At 46.1% G+C, this 22,088-nt stretch overlaps 6 protein-coding genes across 6 annotated transcripts; 2 read left to right on the top strand and 4 right to left on the bottom strand.

Moving 5' to 3' along the window:
* Positions 1-1,360: 1,360 nt before the first annotated feature.
* On the bottom strand, positions 1,361-3,320 carry F5Y00DRAFT_139404 (acid protease). Its single transcript, XM_048004342.1, has 2 exons — positions 1,635-3,320; positions 1,361-1,584 (listed from the first exon to the last, which is right to left on the bottom strand). The coding sequence occupies exons 1-2, from the start codon at positions 2,821-2,823 to the stop codon at positions 1,460-1,462; spliced, it is 1,314 nt and encodes a 437-aa protein (XP_047862639.1). The 5' UTR covers positions 2,824-3,320; the 3' UTR covers positions 1,361-1,459.
* Positions 3,321-4,823: 1,503 nt separating this feature from the next.
* F5Y00DRAFT_264323 (Myb/SANT-like DNA-binding domain-containing protein) lies at positions 4,824-6,160 on the top strand (the record flags this gene model as incomplete). The annotated part of the gene is made up of 2 exons (XM_048011639.1): positions 4,824-5,189; positions 5,258-6,160. The coding sequence occupies 2 exons, from the start codon at positions 4,824-4,826 to the stop codon at positions 6,158-6,160; spliced, it is 1,269 nt and encodes a 422-aa protein (XP_047862638.1).
* Positions 6,161-8,992: 2,832 nt separating this feature from the next.
* Positions 8,993-10,309, bottom strand: F5Y00DRAFT_254475 (uncharacterized protein; the record flags this gene model as incomplete). Its single annotated transcript, XM_048010171.1, has 3 exons — positions 8,993-9,578; positions 9,679-9,847; positions 9,949-10,309. 3 exons carry the CDS (start codon positions 10,307-10,309, stop codon positions 8,993-8,995), a joined length of 1,116 nt encoding a protein of 371 aa, XP_047862637.1.
* Positions 10,310-13,980: 3,671 nt separating this feature from the next.
* On the bottom strand, positions 13,981-15,617 carry F5Y00DRAFT_264321 (phosphatidate cytidylyltransferase; the record flags this gene model as incomplete). The annotated part of the gene is made up of 3 exons (XM_048011638.1): positions 13,981-14,094; positions 14,173-15,354; positions 15,459-15,617. 3 exons carry the CDS (start codon positions 15,615-15,617, stop codon positions 13,981-13,983), a joined length of 1,455 nt encoding a protein of 484 aa, XP_047862636.1.
* A 799-nt stretch (positions 15,618-16,416) lies between these two features.
* On the bottom strand, positions 16,417-19,640 carry F5Y00DRAFT_243320 (uncharacterized protein). Its single transcript, XM_048008656.1, has 4 exons — positions 19,580-19,640; positions 18,184-19,513; positions 17,897-18,118; positions 16,417-17,842 (listed from the first exon to the last, which is right to left on the bottom strand). The coding sequence occupies exons 2-4, from the start codon at positions 19,306-19,308 to the stop codon at positions 16,877-16,879; spliced, it is 2,313 nt and encodes a 770-aa protein (XP_047862635.1). The 5' UTR covers positions 19,309-19,513; positions 19,580-19,640; the 3' UTR covers positions 16,417-16,876.
* Positions 19,641-19,650: 10 nt separating this feature from the next.
* Positions 19,651-22,085, top strand: F5Y00DRAFT_243317 (Annexin). Its single transcript, XM_048008655.1, has 3 exons — positions 19,651-19,845; positions 19,944-20,752; positions 20,806-22,085. Exons 2-3 carry the CDS (start codon positions 20,303-20,305, stop codon positions 21,877-21,879), a joined length of 1,524 nt encoding a protein of 507 aa, XP_047862634.1. The 5' UTR covers positions 19,651-19,845; positions 19,944-20,302; the 3' UTR covers positions 21,880-22,085.
* The last annotated feature ends 3 nt before the right edge of the window (positions 22,086-22,088 follow it).

Raw genomic sequence — 22,088 nt, 5'->3', positions numbered from 1 at the left:
ACGTCAACTGGCTAGTAAAGTATAGAATAGGTATGTATAATGTAAGGGGATGGTTGGGACGGGGGGTGAGTTGCATTGTACCTGATGTTCCTAGAATACAATGGCGTGGCATTCAAGAGCCAATGATTTTGTCCGACTTCGGACATTTACCTACGAAAAGAGTATTGTAATTAATCTTACGAAGTCCCGCTTAAACACCAAGAACGTGAAGCCGTGATGGAACAAGTTTATTGCACTTATATAGAATTGCTTGGTGTTACATTGTATATATTCCAACTTTATACCGAAATTATTATAAGAGTAGTTGCTTACCCTTAAGTCTAGGTAGGTTAGGTAGGTCATATAGGTCATGTAGGTACCTAGGTATTCACATACTTACACGTAAATGGGCTTTCAATTTTTTAACAAATTAGCTTGGTTGCTAGGATGCACGTAGATGACGAGTACCTATAGCAATTGACTGGTGAGTGCTCATATGGGTGGTACTCTGTACGTAATTGAGCGGTTCGTCTCGGAGCCCCGATATATCCTTCGTCTTCGGCAAACAACTGCGACCAACTAAATCGGCTTCAACATTCCAAATTCACCCATGTTATAACCCATATCTATCGAATAAATCTCTTCAATGACAACTATCCTCGGGGAACTATTAAATTAACTTTCAAGATTCACATTTTTAAACGCTAAAATTATAACCAGTCCGGCTTTTAAAGAAGGCGACCGCTAGGTAATTGTTTCCGAAACGGTAAAAAAATATAGCCGCTGAGGATGATCATGTTGGCGTCACTCAACCACTCGTAACCTCTATGTCCATGCTCACAAGAATAGGTCAACAACTGTCTCATACTACTATTCGTCTTGGAATATGACACACCATCATCTATGTCTTTAACTGCACGGTATTTGGCTAGATTCCTGCGTCCTCGGAAGGATCATCTTCCGGCAAACCCAATATCTTCGCCGACGGCTCTACTGACCGAAAGGAATCTTCTCGAGGTGCGTTGAGATGCGGAGCACAAAAATCTGTAACCCCAGTTAGAGAAGTGTGTTGTAAAGGGTTAAGAATAGAAAGCATAGTATCCATCTACGCGACGGAGGTTATCGCCCTCAGAGGCCACAGCCGCAAAGCGGACCTCGCAAGCACAGTAGGCGGACTGATCTTCATTATTCCCATTTCCGTGCCTTCGTACGACGTTGGCTGTGGTTTTGTCAATCTTAACTTCATTACATGTCTTATTGTAGTTGTAAATGCTCTTTTCTAAATATACGGGTATGTACGAGTAATCATGCTAGCCAGGCCCAATGGGATTCCACGGCCTCCAGTAAATTCCCCAAGCCTAGGTACTGTATCCTAACACATGCCTCTTGGAATCAAAAATCTCACATGATATATACAGTTCATGGCCGTAGCTCACATGCAAGGAAATAATATACATATGGTTACATGCAAGAGGCACATCTATGCGTGCTGCGCAAATCCAAGAGTGTTGTTTCCGCCGTTAAAGGCGACAAAGTTGCTCTTGAAAAAGATATCACCGTAGATCTGGAGACCTGCCGTCGTAGCTTGTAGACCACCGAAACAAGCTATTACTTATTAGCATGACAACTTCGTAGTGGAGCTGCAGTGAACTTACTCTGGTCATCGACTTGAGCAAAGTTGATGTCGGTGCCCTTGACGGTAGCCATGGTGCCACCCACATCTATCTGGAGATCGGGCAGTGTTGCATCACAAGGAAACGTAAAGCCACCTTGTTGTTCGTCATCTACGGCGCCATCAACTTGTGCATAGTAGGCCTGTGCCACAGCAGGATCGGCCAAGAGGAGAGTGGTACCGGTGTCGGCAATCGCCTGTGCGCCAGCCGTAGAAGTCTGGGTGGTTCCACCGTCGACTGCGAATTTCTCGCTCGTGAACTGCCAGAAACCATCTGTCGTATTGACGGGGACCCATGTCATGGCACCTGTGAACTTGCTCGTATCCACACGCCCAAATTCGTATGCGCCAGCTGCTTGCGCCCGGAGATCGGCAGTGAAAACAGGCTCGGCGAGCGAATCCTTCACATTGTCGAAGAACGTCTTCTGCTGAGCTGGCTGGACAGTGTTAAGTGTGCTGAATGCGAGGCCGAGCAGACCGTTGTTGTTGGTATCCTCGACAAAAGACCGGGAGACAGCGGTGGCCATCTCTACTGCTTGGTTGGTAACGGTAGCGCCGCCAATGTCCACAGTATCAGTGCCAACGTTGCCCGCGGCACCCGAGCCGTCACCGTAAGAAATTTCGAACGTGGCACCTTGCATGAGAGCAAATGTCGTGGACTTAGTTGGGTCATAGATAGTGTGGCCCTGAGTCGCGGCTGTGCTAAGCTGACTATTGAAAACCCATAGATCGGACGAGCCGGAGTCGAAATCGAGGTTCAAGGTTTGTCCGCCAATGGTGACAGGAGACAGATACTCAACATCATTAGCCTCAGGGGTATTCGTCACGAGACCGGTGCCGTTAGCAGCGGACCCGGCGGCAGCAGCCTGCCCAGTTGTGGCTGCACCTCCATTCTGACCCTTTTGACGTTGACCTCTTCCTTTTCCTCTCTTAGGTTCTCTCTTTGAGATCATCTCACTCTGTTGTTGAGCAGCGCCTGCAACGGATGCCGGTATAGGCATCCTATATTTCCGGAGTGTCTTCAACAGAGCTCGAGGACCATTGCGGCCGGTATAGTTCGGGTTCGGAACTCGTTCAACCTTGTATACACCTCGTTTTTGGATTCCAACCGGGGAGGCAGAAGCCAAGGCCAAGAGCCCAAAGAGGAGCAACAACTTCGCGAAAGACTGCATCTTCCTATAATCGTAAATGAAGTGAAAAAAGGATGACGTAAAAATATACGTATCACCACACCAGGTGGATTAAATGAAAGAAGAGACTCAGAAAAGACCCGGTCTTAGTTGGCAGTTGGACTAGGAAGAGTCGGTTAAGAAGCGGATGAATTTACAAAGAAGGGTAATGAAGCCAAAGAGCCTCAAGGGGCAAGAAAAGATTGAATAGAAAAGAAACAAAAAATAAAGCAGCTGCTGAATAGAAGTTGTCTCAAACAACACCGAACTTCATGGGAGTTGAAGTATAAAAAAGAGGATAGACGAGAGCCAAGAGCTCTGCTTTTGAAGAAAAGACGAAAGCCAAGAGAAACGGAAAGGGGCGTTGTGGGGATTAACCCCGGTCACCCATCATTCGATCTGCATGGAAGTTAGAAACAAGCTCTAGCCAAGGTAGCCAAGGTCGATCCTAGATGTGATGCGCAGTTTGTCTCGAGTGCCAGATGGACGGCGGAGCTGTTGACTGGAATAGGATCTGCGTCGTCATCGTCGTTATGCTCTCCGTCGCCAGTCGAAACGAGGTCCACTAGGACTATTCCCAGACAGATGGTGTGGCATAACCAGTGGGGGCTGTTAAGTGAAGAGTAGGTAAATTCGTAATACGAAGCTTGACTGGTTGGAAGGTAGAGATATCTTAGTGGACATGGAACCCCGGGAACTAATGCAGGGGCTTTCGAGCCCCGTAACGGTTCCTAACCGAGAGATTTGCGCTTTGATAATGGCAGCGCGGCCCTTCAAGGTACGGACTCCATCTACCGACAAAGCTTACGAGTAGCCTCCAAAAGTTGCCGGGTGAGTGAGCCATCATCATACCAGCGGTAGGTAGCCAATTTGTTGTAGCTGCTTCAGGCAGATGTGGAAATATTGTTGTAATGCGGCTATACGTGAGTAGATAGAAATGATGATGGGTTGAGTCCAAGTTGAAGACCTAGAGACTCGGGTTAACGGTTGCAAAGTCCCTAAAAATAAAAATAAAATAACGTATTAAAATGAACGTTTAGAGAGCCATTGTGACGGCATTCTCTGTGATCAACTACATAGTAAGAGATCAACCATGAGGAATAGATTATCATAACTGTATAGTTATGTATTGAGATTGAGCAAAGATGACAGACAAGGGTTACAAATACCCCCAAACAAAGACCAGACAAAAAGGACGGGGACATCTCCTGGTCTCAAACTTTCGAGGGACCAATCGCAGAGCCTTGAACGGAGATTTCAGTGTGTTTCAAGAACGACGCAGGGTTTAACCCAGGTACGAAATCAGAGAGCAGATCGTAATGAGAATACGATTGTATTTTTAAAAAGGGTCACATGGAGGGTTGAAGAACTTTTCATTGTAATATATCGACGCTAGAAGAAGCTTGTTTGTGATAAGATTCTTCTTCTTGTCTCGAGTTGCGGAGAGAGAGAAGTTGAGATGAAAGTTCCAAGTTCTTGGGGATGATTTGACTGCTACGGATTGATGTTATGCCATTTTTTATCGATAGGGACCTAAAAATATGCTTACCTAATCGGCCAGGTTAGTCACTTCCATCCGTACATGTATGTACGTATAATAGGTACAAGGTAAATACATAAGGTACATACAATTCAGCGTAGATTTAGGTGGAATTCAAGTACCAATCGTCCAACATCAGATGTACCGAAGAGAGGTGTCAAGCCACATTTCAACACGTGATATATTACCAGCCACCAATTATTCTGTTTCCACAACCGTTTGAAACTGACAAAAAAGTCTCAACCTCCCAACCTCACATTTCCCACCGTATTAGTCTGTTTCCCCCCCCGTTCCAACCCCGGAAGAGCTTCAGCGATAAGCACCATCGCATCTGGGCTCCCCCCCCGTAGTAGCGATAACAGCTTTTCCGTCTAATCGGAACAGCTCATCCCATAATCGCTACGGCATCCTGCAGACGATCGTCATCGCCGTCGTTATCGTTAGTCAGAAACCTGCCGTCATCATGTCCGACGACGATATTGAAATTACGGCGTCGCGAAGCTCGCGCCGTAATGCCGATAGACGAACCCCGCGATTCAGCTGGAACTTAGCTTACGAGGAGACTTTCTTCAGATCGCTATGCGAATCCATGCAGATGGGGTACAAAGAGAATCACAGCTTCAAGTCGGGTGCTTGGGAACGCGCCGCCATCGCTTTACGCGACAAGCACGGAGCTTATCCCGAGAAGAGCCACCTCATCAATAAAGCCGACAACGCGCGCAAGAAGTTCCGCATGTGGAGAGGGTTAAGGGAGGATCCTGAATTCTTATATAACCCCACTACTAGAATGGTCACGGCGAGTGAAGAGGCCTGGAGAAGACACTTCGAGGTAGGTAGAGAGAAAATAAATATACGGATGTCCAATGATACTGACTGCTGACCGGCTATGATTTACAGAAAGAACCCTTATCAAAAGCGCTTAGGGGCCGCCCCTTTGACCATGAAGAGTATATGGAGATTCTATTCCCTGACGTTGTCGGTTCCGGCGGTGCACCGAAACGTATCATGAAGCCGAGACGGAGAAACCCCGACGGTAGTTTAGGAGGTAGTCTACCAGGCAGACCGAGCACTGCGGATCAAACTGTCATCGATCCCTCCCTCGACTCGAGTATATACGCTCAGACTCCGGCCCAAAATCAAACTCAGCAAACCCAACCGCTAAGCCAACCGCTAAGCCAACCGCTAAGCCAACCGGTGCCGACCCCTTCTGCTCCCCAGCCTATGCAGAGACCTTCATCAACTGCCATCCCACCCCGAACATCCATATCCGCAAATCCGAGTGCGCTTACGCCACCAGATGAGCACGTCCCGAGTACCCAGGCGCAAAAACGGCCGAATCCTAACCCAACCCCTAATTATCCAGAGAAGCGTCGCGGTAGACCTTCGCGCTTTTCTTCCAACTTCTATAACCAGCAGTCTACCACTACGCCATCTTCTTCTTCTGCCGTCCCTCGCGCTACTAGTCCCTCTGCGCCGCTTGGACTTCATTCGTCCTTCACCTCTACCAACCTCGTCGAAGACGGCATCTTATCTCTAGCTGAGGCCCTCAAGACCCGTAGCCCGCCTAAATGGTCTGAACAGGCGGTTGAGATCTTTTTCCGCGAGTTTGCAGAAGAGGATGCCGACTTACAGCTCAAAATCGCCGAGAAAGCTCTCACCGACGAGAATAAAGCCATGGTATTCGTCAAGATGACACCGGCGTTGCGGCGACATTGGGTAGGCAGACTAAGGGAGGTCCACATGCGAAATCTAGGCGGCGGACTTGGCTTAGGAGGACGAGTCGGGGAGGAAGCTACTTAAAAGTTATCTATTCTCACGGGAAGCGTTGCCGAATCTGGCCTGACTTTTTTTTAGGCGGAGTTCGGCGCACAGGGCGTTGTTTTATATCATGTCGATGGCGGCGGAGGGTGTATGGCCAAGGGCTAAAACTGTGCATGAAAAGCCTTGAAAGGCCCAATATCTTACCAAGCGGAAGATCTCACGACTTTGTAGTTGAGACGATTGGCAGCCAAACATTAGCGCCAATTTGCCTCCAGCAAAAAATGCGGCTCGTTGCGGCTCAGTTTCGCAACTACGTTATGATCTGAGCACGTATATATCTCTTATACTGCTTTACGAAACTTAATGGTATTATTTAAAAGGGGCATTGTTTTCTCCTTAAGCCAAAGCTGGCTCTTTCTCTCCTGTTGACTTCATTCTTTACATGGGTTTAAAACGAGATTGACAGGTTTGACGAAGATCATGGAACTTCCATCGTCATCATATATATTTATTATATCCCGATGCTGAATTCGTTGGTGGACTATTGGTATGCTAATACCATGTCGCGAGTATTAAGCTCTATGCTTCTGTACTCTTTGATTCCCATCCCATGTACATACCAATAGGCGATTCTAGACCAGCTACTACAGGCATGGTTCTAGTTAGGTATTATTCTATCAGCGAAGGCGCCTATTATATCAAATAAGCTGGTAGGTCTTATTATAAGAGCTTATAAAGGCTCCGGAATTAATTATTTCTACTAAACTAAAGGTCTCTGGTCATAAGGGCTTTCAAAGGAGAAAAGGGGTATGACCCCCAAGTTTGATGATGTTTAACAAGGAACCTGACGAAACTAAGGACGACTTAGGTACTCTTTACATCCGCTGTTTAGATGATACCCTTCAATCTTATTCCTAAACCTCATATTCTAAAATCATTCGTTACGAATGTTAAGTCTACTAATGTCTTCCACTGTGTCACAACCTGAAAAAAGCTGTGGTATGCGCATGCATGTTCCAACATGATATACTTACCAAGGATAGTATCTAAACTCCGCTATATAGCAGCGGGAAATTGTTAGCAATCACAATTATGCAGATTAGACTTTTAAAGCAATTGGTCAATAAGTAATTGATCTTCGGAGGGCGCCCTTACAACTCAATCCGATGGCATGAACTGATCTGGGACTGAGTTGAGCTGTAACCATATAGATTAATAAGTATATATTACACGCCACACAATATTTTGGAATATTAGGTACGCAGCAAGGCTGTTTGAAGAAGACTAAGGCTTTAGTATTAGTGACATAACGAGCGGTGATCCCAGTTGAGGGCCCTTAACGTAGAAATAGCAAAATCTTTACTATCAGTAAATAGTGGACTTCATCAATATACTTCTATAGCTAGCCTAGTACGTGTGCCAGTGCTTATCCAACATATCATATTAAAGGGGTAACCAGCTATAAGACGACGAAGTATATCTTCGCTGCCATAGTATAAGAAAAGCACCATGGGTATGAGTGGGCAGTGAATAAATCCGTCAAGACTAAGATTGTAGGGGTAGAGCCTGCTGTGGGCCTTGATACACTCGGATTGGGGAGTAAGCTTAGTTCTCTTGTCACGAGTCTATGACTTATGGTTTGGAATCCAAGTAAGTAACTGAGAAGCAAGATGCTATTTTAGTAGAGGAGTACACACATTCTCTTGCGAGTTGTAGGATAGGTAGGAAAGCCGTATATCCGCGATGAGGTTGCTAGTGCTTATGTGTAACACTACTATCAACTGTCATTTCTTCTGTCGTTTTTACGCATTAGGTATGGGTGATAGTGCTATAGGGTGAAGAGCCCTGCAGCCTGTTTGCTATCTCAAGGTGAGTACTGAGTGAGTATGAGACTATTGTAGCTTTCCTTGGATGTGACGTATATGATATAGCTATACAGAGCTACTGTTGTATTTGCTAATGTTACCTAGATGCTTGACGGCATATTATGTTACCTAGTATCTAGCCTTGAGTCGAATACATTTTAATCCAGACGCTTCCAAACAACTAACGTGTATCGTAGCCTTAAGTCCGATATTTTGATTTTAAGGGTTAACCTATGTAAAAGGTCGGTTTCCCCTGGCGTAAATACGGGCTGTAGCTCGGTTAATGGACACTCCAAGTAACGTATCCTCTAATTCGAAGACGCTTATCATCGCATCATTCGGTTGAGTCGCGTGTATAAACAGTAATTATAACCCGACTAGACCGCGAAGGATTAGTAGTTTTTGTATATCGTAGCTAGTGGCATCCAGGGGATTTATTAGGCCGGCGAAACAGCTTAAACCGCGCAGTCTGTCTTGCAGTTCGTGGCCGTCGATGCAACCTATGTTTAGCCGCTGACATGAATAAGATCTTACTGATGTAACACAACGAATCGAGTCATTGGCTTGTTACACAGTGGCGTATAATAATGTGTTCCGATGTGATATTGTGTTGCGCTCTTGGCTAAACAGCCGGAATCAAATGGTCATGTTTAACTGTTGTGTCACCACATTTATGAACCCCGTATTACTGTCACCGCTCAATACCATAGTGGCACATTGCGCGAGTGACACTCAGAACGGGATAGGGGGAGCGAATAAGACGTTATCTACGAGATCTAATAATGGTATGATAGAAGCATGTGGACTATCAAGTTCGAACCGCTTTAAGAAGGACGTATCCTAGTTAATCCACCTGTACAGCTCATTCTTGGGTGAGTTGTCTACCTAAAGTGAATATCGTTTGGGTGGTGTCGGTAGGCAATCTGTATTTAGAATATCACGCTGACGCTTGTATCCACTAGAGATTAATCGACATGAAATTTGGCCGTTTCCAGTCTGACCTCGTTTAGAATAAGTCCAACAAATAAGGATTGGGGATACGCCTAGCTGCCCTATCAAGGGTAATAAAACAGTGGTTCTGCTGGCCTTTCTTATGCGTCTCCCACGCGAACCGCTCCACCTCGCCAGGGGTAAACTGCCAATACCTTAAAGGAGGACGGCGTACTATTTTGAACGGTAGATCCTCGTTGGAATCAAGATTTTTCATGTTGGGGACGTGTGTCTTTATAGGCAGGGAGGGTGGTAGCTCGAGGGTAAAGTTCCCCAACACTTTGAGATCTTTTAGTTGAGCAGTGACGCTTTGCTCGGGAATTTTCCGCCACGGGCCATGATCGTATATGTCTAAAGATATGCGCAGACTATGCAGACATGAGATACGCGACAGAGATTCCCACAACTCTCGAACTCTGCTCTTAGACCCGTCAACGATAAACGGGGCGTACTCGTGAAAGGGAAGGCTGAGTGATAAGTCAAGGTGGCGGATACGTGTGATATATGGTGAAGGGTTATAGGCGAAAAATCTGTGTGCCGAGAAAAAGTCGTTGAATAAGAACTGGTGCGATTCGAGTATCGACTCCATAACCTCGGGAAACCTACACGCTCAGCGGGTTAGTTTTTTAATAATAGCGAGTCCGACTGTAGCTGGAGATATGATATGAGAGTCAGCGCAGGTAGGCATTCTTGAAAACTTACATCCGTTTACAAACGAGCATCATGGACATGAAATTTGTACCATCTACGGACTTTTGCGTACCGCATTGGACTCTTTCCTCACATCTCCAGTGGCGACTGCCCCAAGTCGACGCCAGTCTCCTTTGCCACAGTAATAAGTTTCCTCCGCCCGAGTAATGGGCTATGTCCACTGAAACAAAATATTAGTTTTAGCAATGGTAGAATAAATTTTGCGTCCTGGAAAGGAGTAGGTACATAGCTGCTATACATAAAGGTATAAAATATACATACTGTTCTTCTGGATGAGATCTGGATCCTCGTCGGCTTTATACATGACGCATCTCATGTTGACCCAGTGGCCGTTCACAAAGTGCATATGTCTTCCACGGAGCGTGTGATATCTGTGACCATAAGGTCCACACCAGACAAGCTCGTATATCATCCGTCTGATTTCAATAGGTAGGTTGCGGAAGAACGGGCTGGCGAGCTGAAGATCAATCCCAGGACCGTTATTATCTTCGACTGTTAAAGTCGATGTGTTCTTTGGTTTCTTATGTTCGTACTCCGAACATGGGCTGCTTAATCTTCTTCTTCTCTTCAAGTTTGAACGGAAGAAAGACTTAACTTTCAACTGAATCGTACCGACAGCCATCTTAGTTAAGTGTCACACAAATCCTGATGAGAGACGAGGAAATGAAAGGGAATTACACCGGTGTACGGGAAGGTAGGGCACACGGGGTAGTCTAAATACTGTTACGTGTAAAATAGGGAGTACAACCAGAGGCAAAAAGTCATTATCGACATGCACTAGGGAGGCGTCTATCATCGCTCCTCAGTTGTGTTGAGAGACTAAAACACAGGCCAGCACATGTTATGCCCATGTCACCACCCAAACGAGAATGACATGTCTTACAGCATGATAACGACAAATAGACTAAGCCACCAGTAAGAAATTCAGACTTCGCCATCGTGACGAAGTTGGCTTTAAAGCTCGAGATGCATTCGTGGATAGTCATACCGGAGCTGTGCTTTATCAAGGTTGTCCGTTAAAGTAATGGGGGATTTCCACCGCTCTGTCTTGATTGGTCGTTTGGGCACTTTATACAAGTTGTACAGCGTACTATGTACGCCTACGAAGGTCGTTGCAGTCGTGTGCCATTAGGATGGTAACCAATCAACGTAAAAGTTATACCCGGTTCGAGCTAAAAGAACCCAATAAGGGACAATAATTCTTCTAGGATCGCTTAACCTTAACGGTAAGGCTAAGTATCAGGGTACGTAGGGGCCATGTTAACGGCCGTGCGTAGAGTTGCAATAGAGAGATGCCGGCCGGGTTCCCCGATCCAAAAATTATTATTTTTACATTCTCACACATCATCACCTGTGATCAAGTTGAAGAGTCAACCGTCTTTAGTCGGTCATGTCCTGATTTGATCACAGGAATAGTCCTATCGCCCGATGCTATTGGGGATCCTGAAGGAATGACTCTTGTTTTTTTTTTGGCCTTCCAGGTGATCTGACGCACTGTACATTGCGTGGCTGTGACCGACGAATCGAATATGATATCGGCCATGGATTCGAGACCCCTCAGGCCACACCTCCTTAGAAAAAGGAGGGTACGATATATCTTAACTCTATATAATGCCAATACTAATGGGACACCTAGACAGGTCTCAAGGGTTCTAACTGATGGAACACGCATCAAGTGTCTTGCCTTTCCACACCGTTTACCCCACGTCCTTTTTTTCTCCTTTCTCCTTTCAGCTTGGCCAACGTATTTGAAGGAGCACAAGACAAGCCATCGTTACAACCATTCTTACATATCTGTTAACACTATTCCCAACTTTAAGTTCCCATGAGGTTTACTACTCGGTCTGCTAGCCCTGTCTTCCCTCCCCGGTTATAGTAGCACATTTTGCAATTAGGTATTTAACATATGCCTCGCACTACCGAACACAAAATGTTTCATATTGGGTAGCAATAGAGTTAATATGGGAAGATACTATGCTGTCATTCGTCCACGAAAGGATTGGGGAAATATTTATCCTGGCCTATCTTAAACAGTATCTCGGCTGCGAGCATCGTAGAACAGATTACCCTGCTGCAAGCTACCCTGATTAACTGAGTTGCAATACGTACGTACTCGATGCGATGCGATGCAATGCAATGCACGTCCGTCAGTTCCGAACAGCTGACGAACCATCAAACTCTGACTTCTGGTAGACATGTCGCCCAAGGATTTGTATAAAATATCATAATCGTTATCTCTATTCCTCCCGGGTGGAATAATGTGCTGCATCATATTTACCAGCTAGTTCCCTTTCCCACAATAGATTTGTCCCTTCTGTAAATAACTACCAAGGGTAGCATGCAGGCTATTATACCTATTCTATACCTAAGTTCTACACGATTCAGTACTGAAGATTATCCAAGCAGTCGGTAACCCATACAAACTACTGTCATAACTTTATCTCGTTAGCGATAGGTACGATCAAAAAAATAGAGTTAGTGAGCAGAGCTAACATTGATGTGCGTCGTGGCCTTGAGTCCGTTGGTGGTGTCGTCCGACCATTGTACCGAATACCGACGGGTCTATTCACTTGGACGGCCGGGAAACCCCTCATGCTTTAAGTTGATCGAATTAAAACTCGAAATTTAATTAATCTCTAACCTAGATTCTTCTCTAACGGGTGGCGCGAGCGTGGGAGGACCAACTTCGGGAGGGTCGTCAGCACTAATGCGCGAGATCGACTGGGGAAATCATGGCGAAATCTGTTGTTGTACTCGATAAGACTTACCCATGGGCCATGTTACGTGCTTGATGCTGTGGAATCGTAAAGTAGATCCGTTTCGCCTCTTCCATCTGATATAAATGATGGAATTAACGAAGTATGACATGTTAGAGAGAGAGAGAGACTGAGCGACCACACTTTGATATGTATCAGGTATTCTAGGTTAATGCCAGACCAGAGGTTGTTTATTCACTAAAGATGCCGAAATCTAACTGACTTAAGTTGGAATAAGCAATTCCACTTTCAACTGTCACTAATGTACGTCTCAGCCAGCCACGTACGCCATCGTGGGTTGACGGCTGCACTTATCCATGGATGCGGGTTCATCTTACTTACCTCACACGTGGGTGCTCCCATGTTTCCTGCCATCTACCCCGTGGAGAGGGTTAGCCTTGCAAATAATTACCGCAAAGCGTGGGCATCGTAGACGTCTGTCCATCCATCTAATTACCTTCCTCTTCGGTGGATTAGGCTGTAGAAGAAGCAAAAAGCAAAAAGGCGTTCGCCACCCGTTCGGTAGGGAAGCCAATAGGAATCAAACCGTAGTTATCTCATATAGAATCTATTCTTTAGCTGTGAATAATAATTATGCATGAAATGCCAAAGAAAAACGCCGTTAAGCATCATGTCAGATATATCTACACACCACCTCGAACCCCCCCGCGACCCCTCGCGGTGGCCGTTCCGCCTACATATGACATATGTAGGCGACATGATGCTTCCTTTTCGTACGATTAAATGCCCCCAAGTTTATACCGGGCATAGACCGGCGAAGATCAAGCAACCAGACACCAATAGCGCTGACAGGAGACGACGCCATCCTCCCTGATATATCCGACTGGCAGACGTAACAAGTGAACGCCGGGAATCATAATGGTTTGCGCAACGATCTCGTCAAATGTAGCGAAACATCTTACCGAATTCCGCCATCTAGATGAATACCACGCGGTCACTTCCCGGCGTCACACAATGAAACCGACCTCGCTGTCTTATTCCTTCCTAGCACGTCGTAGTAGGAAGAGGAAATATAATTTCCCTGCCTATCCCCGGGTGCGACATTTTTCTTTTTCCATGTTAACCAGGATTTCCGTTATGCAGCAAACTTGACCTCATCTTGACCCGCTCATTCCTTCTGCTTTCATGTCCTAAACTTCTGAACCCATTTCTCCCTTGGTTTCTTTCCTATCCGCCTATGACCTTATACCTCTCTAGATAGACGATATCATAAGTTTTTCTCAAATCAACCACGTCAACGAAGCCAACGACTCCCAATCCTGGGACATAGTGCTGGAACATTCACACATGTGACGCGGATACTCACGGATGAAGACCAAGCTCTTTATTTTCTTTTCCCTTTCTCTATAGCTTCTACCGAATCCATATAACACACTAGCCGGTCGGGGCTTCTCCTATGTTTACGCCCTTTTCTCTGCCCAAGTTTTAATAAATTCACTACGTCATCTCGGCGTAGATATGCAAGAATAGGAAGCCCGAGCCTGAGGAGAATCTTCATCATCAATTCATTAATAAGCTACTTGCCCTTTCGAGTAGCTATACACTCGTGTACGCTGTCTTGGTATATACCATTTTTCTCACCAGAGCGCGAATCCAACCTGTCACTATCTCCGGGCTGGCAGTACTCGATCTAGACATGCATGAACCTAAGTATAGTCAGTCGGTGAATGGTTCATTTTAGGGGAGGTAGGACGTGTATGTTACTCACTTCAGGCCCCCAGACTCCTTGATTTTCTAGATACCTGCTCATCCCCTTAATCAGTTCAATCTGCTCCTCTGGTGCCAACCCCGTAATAGCCATCTCCATGACATTTCCAACGTTGACTTTGTGCTGTGCGATAAAAGTTTGGTAGTAGATGAAGGCGAAGAATCCCATAATAAACTGACAGTCCATTCTGTCCGTCATGCCACCGTGGCCGGGGATCGAATCGCCAAAGTCCTTGATCTTAAAGGTCCGCTTGAGCCCCGATGCGAAAAAACCACCAAAAGGTGCGATTAAGGATGCAAATGTCGCTAAGACGATAGCGTGAAACTGCATGGGTTCGGTAGTGAAGGAAAAATTGGTTCTTCCAGGAAGGAAGAATAGATCGGGGAGTGTATAAGTGTGGGGGAGGAAGACCGGGTTAGGATCACACTCGAGACCGGTAAAGATGCTGGATCCAAGATTGTTGACGGGGCAGATAAAGTATTTAGAGCGCATCAGCACGTTCGTCAGAAGGGCAGCCCAGACAATGGTCATAATCCAAGCACCCAAAAAGCCCTCTACCGTCTTCTTAGGAGAAAGCTTGATCAGCTGCGTTCGACCAAAAGTAATACCGCAGATGTAGGCGAAGATATCATTAGTGATAACCAAGGCCGCGGGTAGAAAGAACCATATCATGCCCTCGAAGACGTTGTTCATGACGAAGTGAGCCTGTACGACAATCAAGTATAGCGCCATATGCGTCCAAGCAAAGTTGGTAAACTGAAACTTCAGATGCCCGGCCTTGAGGTTGGCGACGAAGAAGACGAAGCCGATGACATATAAGACGAAGCTAATAAAGCGATGATGCGTGGCTAACGGGAGCAGAACCTTGTCGACAAGTACGATATGCTTGAAGTAGTAGATGACGGTCTCGCCGTAGAGAAAATACATAGTGGTGGCAAGCCAATACCAATTCAAGCTCTTAGTAGGACGTAGTTGTCGGGCTCGACTAGGGACACTAGCAATAGCAATGACTTCTTTGAAAGAGACGATTTGTACAGCAGTAATGCAAGCGATGATGTATATGTGACCTGAAAACAGAGCTGCGAAGAAGCCCCCTATCATGACGAAGGTCCAGAAAGTTCGCGTAAGGAAATTGGCCTTTTTCTTCTCGTAGTCAGTCATCTGAGGTTGTTCAGGCGCTTTCTGTAGGCAAGGTAATATATTAGCTCTGGAATCGAGAGTCTACTACATGTAGAACTACATGTAGTTATGAAGTTTAGTTAACTACTAGTTATATCAGAACATACTTCGCTAATACCGTCTAGTTGCGGTGAGCTTTTAGTTTTTATAGGAGATCCTGATCCATCTTCGCTTATTTCGCTGAAGCTGGATCTCCTACCGTCGGAAGAGACGTGGCCATTGGCGCTTCGACCGGGGAACCGAACACCACGACGTGGTTTTGTCATGGCGGTTTACTTGCTTATACGCTTGCACGCTTGCACTTATATACGCAGGCGTAGATGGAGCGGAAGTCGGCGGCGAATATACTAGCTAGTAATAGTCTTGTTTTGCAAACGCGACAACTATTCAGCGAGCACCTTTATAGCTGAGCTGAGGAGATCGAGGGTTTTCGTTGGTTAAAGAACAAGAAGATCGGCAAGTCGAGGCTGTTAAGCTGAAGAAGATGACGCGCCGGTAGAGACTGTAGAGACTATAGAAATTCTGTGTCCCTTAACCTAGGTAGGTAGTAGTCCTACACCTCTAAATTAAACGGCTTGGTAGGACAAAGAACGAAGCGTTGAGAGTCGAAGGGTGGGGGGAGGATATCGGATCGTCGGCTGGGTAGACACTTTTAAATCTGGACAACTGAATAAAAGAGGTGATGAGAAAAGAGGTAGTTAATAGTTATAGTTATTATGACGATGAAAAGGTTTACCTATTAGTCTTTTCTTTTTATTTTCCCCTTTTTCACGTTGATGTCGGCTGCTGCGGTCACTAAAGAATCCCGAGAGTCCGTGTTGTTGAGCGACGATGTGAACACTGTTTTTTTTTCTTGGTGACTTTTCTTGATTTGGGGCCGCGGTTTTCGATGATTGCAGGTGCTGACGGGCTGAGCTTTAGCACTAAATTTGCCTAACCGCTAGACCTTGCAGACCTTGCTTGCTTATGGATTGCCCGTGGCATGCTTGGCTACGTCAAAGTGTGGCTCAGGCATCAATAAATTGTGGCATTGCAGTGTGACATATGCCCCATATGCCCACCCTTAAAGCCGAATACATGTGTCGTCATCCCGTCTATTCAATAAACCTTAGCAACTTCACATGTCAACATGTCATTGGATACCTACACGACCTCAGATACCGAAACTTGTTGAATGCATATGCAGGTAATATAAACTTCCACTCCACCAACGATTCCTATTCACTACCTACTCTTAAAATGATAATCCACAATGAGGCCCATAAAAGAGCCTCAAATATTTATCTTTTTCGTAAATATCTTCGATGAAGCGAGTAGGGCTACCACGCTAATATCCCTAGGCCTCTAATAATAATTGATACACACATCTTTCTGGTCCTTCCAAGTATATTCCGAACCAACGATACCCTGAACCAATGTCCGTAATGCCACTGAAAAGTAGACTGGGTTGTATAGATAGATGACACGAATTCGGTATATCTACGGGCTAGATGGCTGGCGTCGTCTAAATGCGCGACCAAAATTCTTACCCCCCGAAAAACCGTCCCAACTCCTCACCCTCTTCCGGTGTTACTGCTAGCTCCAATAACTCGTGCGCAAGTTCTGCTGTTTCTTCTGACACCAAGTCTTCTGAAAAGTTGAGTCTTCCTAGACTGAGCAGATACTTCTGCGATACCCCCGGTGGTTTGGCCAGTTTCCCTGACACATTCACCAAGTCAGCAGTCAAGGGGTTCGTGATGATCGTGTGTAGTAGTAACACTGAACGTGCTACCAATGTCTGCAGTTCCTTTTGTGATTCGTCATCATCCGAAGATTCGTACCGCATATCGCCATCGTAGAGTTCGTCTATACATGAGGACAGCAGAGTGACAAGGCGTGGGATAGCATAGTCATTAATGGCTAATTGCGCAAGCCCAAACGGGGACCTTGCAAAGGCCGCCAACGTTCGAAGGACGGCGTTTCGAACACCCCGTTGCTTATACTGATCAATTTCCCAACGTGGTTTCTCAACAAGCTGATGCGAAATACGCTCAATCAACGCACCCGCCACAACCTCCAACGTTCTATCAGGGCTGATAGGTCCGATGCTTTGGGGGAACACCGACGTGCATAACCATCGCAGTATGGTTAAATAATCCTCTACTGGATGTTTTTGACTTAGATGTAGGAGGACGAATTCCACTTGGACCTGACTCCAGAAATCAATTGCAGGGTCTGTAATACCGTCGACGGGCGGTGAAGCTGCGCATCCTAGGGAAGTTAAATATAACAAAGAGAGAATCTCGGGTGTCGAGATATTCTTGTTAAAATTTCTCCAGGCCTCCTCTGGTGGATCACCAGGACCCTCATGATAAAATCTAGGAATCCCTACCTCAAAGCACGAGTCCATAGCCACTGGTAGAAGGGACGGCGCAATATACGGAGAAACAGCAACGGTATATAGCTGTACGGTCAAATATATCAAGGACACCAGCTCCATTATAGGCTCCAGCTATAAAGTAGTCAGCCAATGGCCCTTAATTGCGTTGAGAAATTGGATACCCACAACACCCTCCTTGTGACAGCTACGCCACAGTTCAATAACTTGCTCGCAGAATTCTATCGGTAGGCGCATAGGGTCGTGAGGATCTCCGATGACAGCCAGTTTCTGAAAGAGGGTAGAAGCAAGGCTTTCCGTAGGTCTCGAGGGAAGCCGGTAATTAGCTAGGGACTCGAAAGCTAGTGGGCCACCACGTTTAGAGCTATGATTAAGTATCACCTTCATATACTGCTGGCTGTTAGTATTCTGTAGACAATATATTGACTACTTGCGAGGTTCCAATTACGACATACATCGAAGGAAGCGGCTTTAGGTATCGCATCCACGTGTGTAAGTTGTGCGTTACTAGTGCCGTTTGCACTAATATCATCCAGCATGACTGCATCTTCCGAGTGGGTTTCCAGAGCTCCGACGGGACTGTCGGCGGCCAGTCGTTTCCTCTTTCCTTTAGTAGGTGTTCTCGTTAATCTTGCGGGCGGTTCGACCATAGCGCCGGCTACAGCACCGGTATTCCTACCACGCCGTCCTTTGCTCGGGCTACCGGCCATCTCTACATCTTCAAATCCATCTGCAATGCCCCACGATTTAGCAGCGGCGTTCTTCTTAGGTGTCGCGGGTCCATCTTTGCGCCTGGCACGATCCAGCTCGTCTTTGAGATCTCGTCTTGTAAATTCAAGTTCCGTGGAAGCGGCTTGCTGTGCTGCCTTAGCAGCCTCAAGAGCCCTTTCATGTTTTGATACCTGCTCAGCTACCTGCTTCTTGAGCGTCTGAAGCTCGCGCTCGTGATCCTCGCGTGTCTTCTCCAACCGTTTCCGGACAATGCCTATCTCTCCGTCTTTGGTTGTAAGTCTCGTTTTTAAATCTAGTATCTGAGCTTGTAAGGCGGAAATTTCGTGGTTTGACGGTATATTGGGCCTTTGAGCTTGAGAGGCTTGGTATCTTGGAGGAATAGAAGGAGCCGGTCGGGGTAAAGGAGGCGGTGGACGAATTTGGCTATATGATGGAACTGGGGCGCGAGAAATAGGTTGCTGAGGCTGACGAGATGTAGTGGAAGCTGGTAGCGGATTTGGATTTCGAGAGGATGAATGGACATGCTGAGGACGGAAGTGATTGACAGGAGCAGGCACCTGGCCACCCCATTGTTGTTGATGTTGTTGATATTGTTGATATTGCTGTTGAGGAGCTACCCTCGATGGTAGCTGGGTTGTTTCTTCTGGTAGAATGGAATTCCCGCGCTGCTCGTCTTGTACGATAGCATCGTCGAGATCGTCATCTTCGAAATCATCAATGAATTGTGGCTGAGTCTGAGACTGTTGGTACTTCTTCTGTGCTTGGGTGAATTGAATGGCATTATTTTCGAGTTCCTGTAGGACGTTCGCATTGAGGGTGTCGAAGTCATCGTCGGAAAAATCGTCCATGGCGACTCGAGGAGTCAGGATTGGCTATATATAAGCCCATTGGCAAAATCTTAAGACTCGCAGTATTATTTTATTATAAGCATTGGGCTTGTTGCTAAGGTAAACGTAGACTATTTTGTTTTGTTAATGAGGGAAGTTTAATGTGTTACACTTTGGCTTGTTTATCTAATCGTCTATCGTCTATCAATTCGCTACAAAGCAGTACCTAGATCGCGTACCGTGTTAAGTGGTGGATACCAGAAATATCACGTCAAATGTAAGGTACACGTACGTCAGTAAGTACCTGCATGTACTATTTATATACATGATCGGTCTTTCTTCCATTCTTCAACTCGATTACCCACCTGGATTACGTAGGTACTCAATATGTAACTTACATCATTCATAATTCTTATATTTTATATTTTATACCAGTTCATCCTCGATCCCTCAAATTTTATTTAACCTCTTCCCATTACCAAGGAGATCATAGCAACATCGCGCTTCTAGCTAATAACATACGATGACTAGGCCAAAATGAATAGCAAAACTACCTAGGTACTCTGGATCATAATCAGCTGGTTGGTTGCCTTAGCAAGATAACCCCAAAGCTGACTCTTTTCATCTCTATTCGGTACTGATATTTGGCTTGGCAGATGGAAAAATCGTGCTGTGGCCTAAGAAGGATTCTCCAATCTCTAAATCTCCAAATCTATTGGATGAGAAATGTGGCTGAATGATATATGGTAGTAGCACGATAACTGCGGTCAGATTCCGAATCTTTCTGGAGGCCTCTTGTTATGTTATTCTATTAACATTTAGATTTTAATTGGTGTTTAGCTAAATAAACTCATGTTGGTCTCGTCCTCGTCAGAACACTTTGGGATGCCTTGAGAGACCTATATCTTGTCCCATCTTCCCTCCTCCTTTTTTCAAGCGCTTTCGTTATCCTATAGCCTACCTCTAATACATAGTTGTACCCCACAAGAGCAAACATACGCAACTTACCTGGATCATGGATCCTCAGAAGCAGCAATATTATAATCACTATCCCCCTACCGGTGGACCTCCTGGCCAACCTGGACAGCCTCAATCCGGATATCAGCGGCCTCCACCCGGAGGCTCGTATTACTCTCCCACCGGGTCGCCTGCTCCTGGACAGCCCCCTTACCAGCAACCACCTTATTCTCCTTACAACGCACCACAAGGCCCTCCTCAAACTAGTCAATATCAATACCAATCCCAGCAGCATCCGTCAGGTCCGCCTCAGGCTCCGGGACAATACACTCTACCTCAACCTTACCCATCTCAGCAGCCACAACAGGGACAATACGGAAAACCACCACTTCCGTATCAGCAATGGGGTCCTAGCTCTCGGCGGAGTCCTCCCAATACATACTATTTTCCAACCCATTCACAAGCCCCGACCCCTTATTCTCTGCAGCCGCAACAATACGGAGGTCCTGTAAGCATATTGTTAGCCCTTTATCTACTACAAGCATTAACAATTATACGTAGCTGGGTGCTCCGCAATGGTCGCAGCCTCAGCAATACGAGCCTGGTTATGGCTACGTAATGCCGACCCCTGCGTCGCCTGGTTATGACCTAGCTCAGAGAGCGTTCCTAGCCCCCGTCGATACGTCGGCCGACGTCGAAACTCTTCGCAAGGCTATGAAAGGCATGGGATGTGATGAGGCAGCTCTGATACGAGTACTCACTTCATCCAAGTACGAGAATCCGTGGGCGATGGCTCAGCTTGTCGGTGATTATAACAAGCGTTTCATCCGCGACTTAGCCAAGGATATAGAAAGCGAAACACGTGGGGGCGTAGAAACCGCACTCCTCGCTCTGATCCGTGGGCCACTAGAACATGATGTACGAGTCCTTATTAAGGCTCTCGATCGAGCCGGCACAGACGAAGATGCCCTCATGGACGTCCTTTTGTGTCGATCGAATGCGGACATTCGCGCGATCACCGCCGAGTATAAGAGAATTAAAGGCAAAGAACTCCTGGTAGATATCAAAGATGACGTAGATGACACGTTATTCCGGCTCTACAGCATGGTACTTTCTGCTACGCGTGCCGAAGACGCAGCGCCTGTAATCAGTTCGGATATCGATTATAAAGTGACAGAACTGCAGCGTGCGACCGAGGGCACGATCGGCGCCAATACCATCTCCGTAGCGCAGATCTTCACGAACTCTAACACCGCACAGCTATATGCTATCAGCAAGGCGTACGAGCGGAAGTACCACCGCTCGCTCGAGGAGGTCATTGAGAAGGAATTTCGCGGAGATATGGAGGATGCGCTCCTCTACATGCTCGAAAACGCCATCGACCGAGCACGCTTCGACGCCAAGAGACTGGAGAGACCACTATACAAGACTCCGCGCAAGGACCGGCTTTTGATCAACAGGGTTGTCAGTCTGTACTGGAACCGTCCACGTCAGGACGCGGCTAAAGCTGCTTATCAGATACACTCTTCGGCTAGGACCTCATTGCGTGCTGCGTTTAACGCTGTCCTGAGTGGAGATTTCATGAGTGGAGATTACAAGGATCTGATGATTGCGTTGATTCGCGAGAGGAATTAAATGGAAGTTCTTGACTATAGATATGCTTAATAAATGGATCTGGGATAGTTATTTTTCTGTCTTGTGAAATGAATATTGTAAAGAATATAAGAATATAGAATACTTAGCCTGATGATTAATTACTATCTGTCATAACTATATTCATAATCACACCAAAGGTGCTTAGGATTGTATGTAACCTATGTGACGTGAAGGCTATACAAGAGAGA

Source organism: Daldinia vernicosa, assembly GCF_022497035.1.
Source record: "Daldinia vernicosa strain CBS 139.73 unplaced genomic scaffold F5Y00scaffold_41, whole genome shotgun sequence".
In the NCBI taxonomy this organism is placed as follows: Eukaryota; Fungi; Ascomycota; class Sordariomycetes; order Xylariales; family Hypoxylaceae; genus Daldinia; species Daldinia vernicosa.
Note: the sequence above shows the minus strand (reverse complement) of the source record. Positions and strands in the feature narration are given on the sequence as shown.